Source organism: Buceros rhinoceros, unplaced genomic scaffold, assembly GCF_000710305.1.
Source record: "Buceros rhinoceros silvestris isolate BGI_N320 unplaced genomic scaffold, ASM71030v1 scaffold23779, whole genome shotgun sequence".
In the NCBI taxonomy this organism is placed as follows: Eukaryota; Metazoa; Chordata; class Aves; order Bucerotiformes; family Bucerotidae; genus Buceros; species Buceros rhinoceros.
In genome coordinates, this window is record NW_010431271.1 from 34540 (window position 1) to 41083 (window position 6544).

Sequence of the window (6544 nt, forward strand, 5' to 3'; positions counted from 1 at the left end):
AGGGAAAGGGTACAAGGGGCAGAGGGAACACATCCTCTTGTCTAAGGTTCATAGGAAAGTGTACCTACCAGAGTTGCACTTTGAGAAGGTTTCTGCCCAAGCTTTGCCACCATCTGCCATCATGTTAGCAATGCGGACCCGCTGCCAAGCTAACAGGGATTCAGGCACCACTTGCTTAATGAGGGTTTGGTTGAATACGCTGTTGGTAGTCTGCAACATTACCAAGCCGCTGCCCTCTTGTCTAAGGTTCATAGGAAAGTGTACCTACCAGAGTTGCACTTTGAGAAGGTTTCTGCCCAAGCTTTGCCACCATCTGCCATCATGTTAGCAATGCGGACCCGCTGCCAAGCTAACAGGGATTCAGGCACCACTTGCTTAATGAGGGTTTGGTTGAATACGCTGTTGGTAGTCTGCAACATTACCAAGCCGCTGCCTAGTATGTAAAAGTCATCCAGGGACACCAAAAAGCCTTAAACAGCAATAATACAAAATTCATTATCTTTGTGAGCCTTTGACATACTCACAGAACAAATCACAGAGACAAGCCGAGAGGATACAAGTCAACATACGTATGTTTGAAATCAAACTGTACAAAATAAAGATGAGGTGGTAACTTCTGCAAGTGCCTTAAGCCCACCTGTCAGCACAGCTTCTCATCTGTCATGCTTTCAACACACAACCTAGTTCTTTGTCTAAGGCATCTGCTTCATGTTTGCACCCCAAGCTTAGAAGTTTCTCCTTCCTGTGTCAAGCTATGTCTCATTCTTAAGCTGAGGATTACATACTGTAAACGCCTAGTGAGTGTTTGCTTCTGACAAAGAAATTAATTTTAAAAAATACAACAAAATTCCACAAAGAGCTTTATTTCAACCAGTTTCACCTTTAGAGTTTTGCTCTGTAAGAACAACAGGTATTCCTTTAAATTAACCCCTTCTGGATTAAATCAAGCCAAGCAGAAGAATCTTCCTTCCAGTTTAATCTTTTCCAGTCTAACTATTCTTATAAGCATCTCCAAAAAATGGTCACCTCTTAAATCAGAAAACCACTTCCTGTATAAGAGAAAGTTTCACCTACTCCTCTTTCTGACATGCTGTCACTGGGGTTTTTATGCCTAATCGGCCACGCAACCTCACAGCAATTGATTCCTTCGCAGGTTACATGCCAGCAGAAGTACTAGGTCAAATTGCAGATTCCACGGCAGGAGGTGGCACAGAGCTGCAAAGCCCAGCTATGATGCCATGGATAGCACGGTGACTGCTTAGAAAGCAGAAATAGCTTGACTTTGAGATTCGCCTGGAATCAGCGTGGATACAGGGCTGCCAGGCTGGGGAGGAAAGGTTGTTAACCGAGCTCCTGATGAGGAAATCATCCAAAACCTGGTCTGTTGCTAAAGAGTTTTTAATTGTATCACTCTTCAAAGAGAAGAAAATGCTTAAGTGTTGCACAACAGCACAACAGTTGAGTTCTGCTATGAAATCTTCCTCAGCAGACTTTATTAATGCACTCTGCAAACAAACCGAGGTCAGCTACTTAAGAAGTAGAAGCCAGAAAGGTGACTCAGCTCTGCCTCCCATGCCTGGGCTTTCATCAAAAGGCAGAACCTCAGTCAAGCAAAAGTAATCCTTAAGGGCTCCACTTCAGCAAGATTCCCTTAAAGTCTCAAGTTCTCAAATCTGAACAGATCCAGAAAAATCTTCTCTATGGTCACCTGCTTTATGAAAATATGTCACTATAGAAGAGCCAAGGCACCCTGGCAGCTTCTGATTTAGAGTATTTTATTCTTGGAGATGGAAAACAAGCATCAATAAATTATGTACATCGTAGCAGTGTTCTCTCTCAAATAAGGAAGGACAGGAAGAGAAACACTCTAAAACTGGCTCCGCCAGTCTATTTTATACAAAGACATGAGACACTCCAGTGATAAACTGTTGTGTAACAAGTCAAGTGCTTGCCCAAACAGAGACAAGAACTGAAATTGCTAAACAACTGTGATTCGAATTGAACACCAATTCCCACGTGGTGCCAACGCCCAGTGCCCTACTTCAAGACAAACCAAATAGGATTTTTTCCTTCTTTTTCACTCAACAGCTGAGATAAAACAGAAAAAGTCAACTTAAAGCAAGTGTCAAGAATGATGCTGAATTAACTGAAGTTTGAACTTTGTAATTCAAATATATTGCAAAACTCAGCTAAGCTGGAAACAACAGGATTTCCTTCTGGACCTTAGCATTTACCAAGTTTTATCCTGCAGTGTTTTACAATACAGTGTGCCCCCCATGAAACACTGTTACTAGCCTAATTAAGACAACACACACCATTTTGACTTAAGACATAGGCACCCTGAAACAAAGGGAAGTTAAAACACATACAACAGGTTTATCCAAGGCAAAGACATCCACAAAAATAAAACCTAGATGCCTAGAGATACCAGCAGATATTTGATGTCCTCTTGTGTCATTCTTGTCTTTAAGTATGTATGAGAACCTGTTGCAACTGAAAATGCCTTTTATGTAAACTGTTATCTTGCTGTACAGTTCAACTATTTTTTCTGTAAACCCGCCTCCAATTTTTATCAGCAACTCTAAGCCAATTCCCACCCCACCCCCCTCAATGCATCTGATTACACAGAAACAAGTAAAAGCATTTCCAATTGCATTTTCTGGCAATTTAGATTCAGTTTCCAATTACCACTGGAAAACTGAACTTTCCAGACTCTGGAGTTTCATTCGTCATGACAATATCAATCAGCCAAGCAAACCAAAATCTCAGCCACAGTGTTCTCCAGAGACTGAGCACACTGAAGAGGTAGCATGTTCCTGGCAACTACTGCTCATAAAGAGGCAGCCTGGTGCTTACTGAACCAGATGGCATCAGGTTTTTTGGTGTTTTAAAAGGTCATTGTGCTCATCAAGTACAGAAAGAGTCAGTATTACAGGCTGGGAGTCAAGAAACATGAGGTCTAGCCATCACTTCACATGGATGAGGATAGGTCCCAGCTGAGATGCTCAATACTCTGGACTATAAACACATTTGACAACAGAAAAGGAGCTTTCTTAATCCCATCAGCCACTGCTTCTCATGCCAAGACTGAACTCCTGCTAGTTGCCTTACTTTCACTTGCATACCTCTCCTAGGCACCAAAAAATAACACATCCCACACTATAGCTGTGGCCTCTCATCTCCAAAGTGCATCAGACACTTTCCTCTGCTCCCCTCCAGGTTTTAGGCCACGAACAGGGAAGCAAAAAATGATCTGGCAGCACCGCACGAGCAAGCAGGACTCCTGAGCACAAGGGCTATATTGCCCCTTTCATGTTTTGTTCCTCCTAGCTCTTGCTCAGGCTGTGGGAAAGGATAATGCTGCACTTTCTGATCCTGCACTAACACCAGATTACTTGAAAGCAAGGAACACGTTAGTCTTCTTCCCTGCCTCGGCAGCACATGTACAGCCATCCATCAAGACAACTTGTGTCATCTTGTTCCCATGTCATAGCCTGTCTCAATGAGACAAAATCCCAACAGCAGACCAGAGGAGCAAAGATGGCAGTGAAGTTCTTATCAATTGTTTTGCTTACACAGTTAAAAATCAGTTAAGTAACATACTTAACACAACTGCCCAAAGAAAATAGGTCACTACCCAAACCAGAGTGCTTGCGACCAAATAGTAGATTCCCTTTCTTCAGCAAGAGGAAGTCCATAAAAATGGACAGAAGTCTTGGGAACTTCTGTTCAAGAAAAACTCCACGTTTCGTCAGTTAATTGGGCTAATTTCTTTGAATGCCTCAATGAAGCAGCGTAAGATTGCATAAGGGGAAAGGAGGCTGGGGCAGGGGGCTTTCTTCTCTGTTCTTCTGAGGTATGTCCTCCAAAACACAGCACCTACTAATCCGTCACCAGATTTCTTACTTCCTCAAATGAACAGAGCATCAACTCAACATTTATGAGCAACTCTAACATGTCTGTACAATTTATATTCTCTCTGCTGTGCAGATTCACAACCACAGTACTTATGTCCAGAGCTTGAACAAGACACTGAAGTCACAGGTGCCCAAGCATTCAGCTCAGAGATGTTCCTCCTTCCCAAATATTCAGAGCTGTGCTACATGCAGCTCTGCACAGATGCTTTCAGCAGAAGAGAAAGTTAAAACTACAAGCCGAGCTCAAGTGAGGACTAGGATTAGGTGGAAACAAGCAGCAAGTGGCTAAATCATTCTGCAAAACCAGAGATTTTTACCACCATTCATAGCACTACTGTTGCTCTGCAAGGGACAAAGCAGCAAAAGAGGACATGCTGTAACAACAGACATTTGAGCATGCTGGCAGGAATATGGGGAGGGCAGGATGCACTCTGCAATTCCTGGCTGTCCTCCTACTGGCCCAGTCAAAACAGAAGCGAGGAAGCGTGAGGCCCTCTAGCTGCATCATAATGCACACGCTGACATGCATCATGGTTGGTGAATAGTCTTAGATCCTTTGAGTCACCATGAAAATTAATTTTTGCAGTGTAGTAGCCTGTCTTTTGAAATTCATCAAATAAACAATCTGGACAATTTCAGTCCATGACCCCAGAAGAAATCAGGGAGTTCACACATTCCTTCCAAGAAGGTAAACAACTCCTTGAAAGTTTTTCTGACACAGCTTTTAGACATTTTTACTTCTGCCATCCAGCAGACTGGATATGAAATCTTTTAATTACTCAGTTAGGTGTCACTGAAGGCCTGAAAGGAACACCTGTCTTTTAATGATCTTTGTTTCTTCCAAATGTATTATACTTCTATATACATTAGGATCATGTTACTATTCAGGAGAGCTTACTAGTTTGGCCTTTCTTACTGGTTCTTAAGAGTCTATCAGGATGGAGACTAAGAGCAGGAACTTGCATGCAGGAAGAAGTCAGAGTTGTCAGGCTGAACTGTGGCCAGGACCTACAGATTCCTTGGTCAGTGCCCTGAAAATATAAGGCTTCACCACATCACAACATGGAGCAGCGGAATTTGGCAGTTCCCTCCTTCCCACGTGATGTCCCTAGATCATTACCCGTGCTTTAGAGCTTACTCATCCCCTGGAAAACTGCAAGTTCGTGAACTACGCCCAGAGCTAATGCAATCTGCTGTAGTCAATGGATCACGCTTGTCTAGTGCTTGTGATAGTATCCTGTTATTAGGCGGCCAGTGAGTACACTCTGCATACCACAGGTCTCTCAAACTTCACTGTAGCCATGGAAACTACGTTTCACAACAGTTCTAACTGAGCTTTGTTGGTTAAAGTACACCTTACCACATCACCGTGTCAGAGTCTACCCAGCAGAAGCAAGCTTTTAAACGAGCCATCTCCCCAGACCTCAGCAGTCTCAGGAAAGCACATTGGGATTTTTTCGAGTAGTGAACAGACCCTGATCATTTCAGCATAGTAGTTGCTGATTTTCAGTTATCCTCCCATACAGCATGCTTTATCAGTCTCATCAAAACAGAAGACTTGTATTTCACTTCATAAAAAGAATCCACAAAAGGAACAATCCAGAGACATCGCTATAGACAACCACTAAAAATAAAATAATAAATGCTCTGCATGGCTGATCCTGATCCCCAGTTTTGAACCTGCAGAACAATGCAACATGCAACAGCTGCAAAACAGAGCCACAGTCTCCTGAAGGATAGTATTATTCCTCAACAGTATTTCAGCCAAGAGATATGAGATCCAGAATAATCTGCTGCACGTTCAGGTGATGAACAGAGCTCAGAGAGAAGCCTTGACTTTCTACCAGGTTACACAGGCTTGCCAACATTTCTTGCAACAAGTGAGCGAAATTCCTCCAAGGGATCTGAAGGTAACCCAAGCACTTGAAAGGCTGTACACTTCACAGGCAAAATGTCTGCCAAAATGTCTCTGCTTCTTCCTCAAAGCAAAGACTTCAGTTGTCAGAAAATGTTACATTCCTGAGGGTCACTGAGGAGGAGCAGAACCCCACAGAATAAGATCTGTTTTCAACGTGAAATGAATGCAACTGCTTTTCAAACAGCTTCCCAGTCACAGTCTTAGGAAACCCTGCCATGAAGGACCCTTGCCTTTGCTGTAAGGCAAGCACAGTAACCGAACAAAGAATGTTTTGAAATCATTGACCAACAAAATTTCATCAGAATGAAACAGTCACCTACACCACACAGTTCACTTTAAAAAGTTTGTGAAGAATCTTGAGGGGTATTTTTGAGTTTTTTTTTTTTTAATCCACTTTTTAAAACTTAGGCCATGCTAACTCATGCTTACACTCTTAGATTTGCTTTGGTTTTTGTGTTCACTTTTTTTGCTGGTACTCTAGTAAGAGTAGTTATTTTCCCACTGAAATATTAACTGCCGGCTATTACTAACATTCTTCCTGGAATCTGGAGAATATTATATACTGCCTAATCTTTGCAAGGAAGATTTTAGATATTTTGGCTAGCTATATGACTAATACATGAAAAAAGCATTAAAAAAATACTCTCCTCTACAACAGCTTATAGCAAAGCTGGAACAGGGAGGTGTTTAGGGTTGATTCTCCCGCCCC

The 6544-nt window shown here is 42.4% G+C and overlaps 1 protein-coding gene across 1 annotated transcript in view; it reads right to left on the reverse strand.

Moving 5' to 3' along the window:
• PLBD1 (phospholipase B domain containing 1) overlaps positions 1-6544 on the reverse strand; it is a 32152-nt gene that overhangs the window by 6756 nt on the left and 18852 nt on the right. The window contains exon 7 of the mRNA XM_010143383.1: positions 269-469. Within this exon, the coding sequence (XP_010141685.1) occupies positions 269-469 (201 nt within the window). The remainder of the gene's footprint in view (positions 1-268; positions 470-6544) is intronic.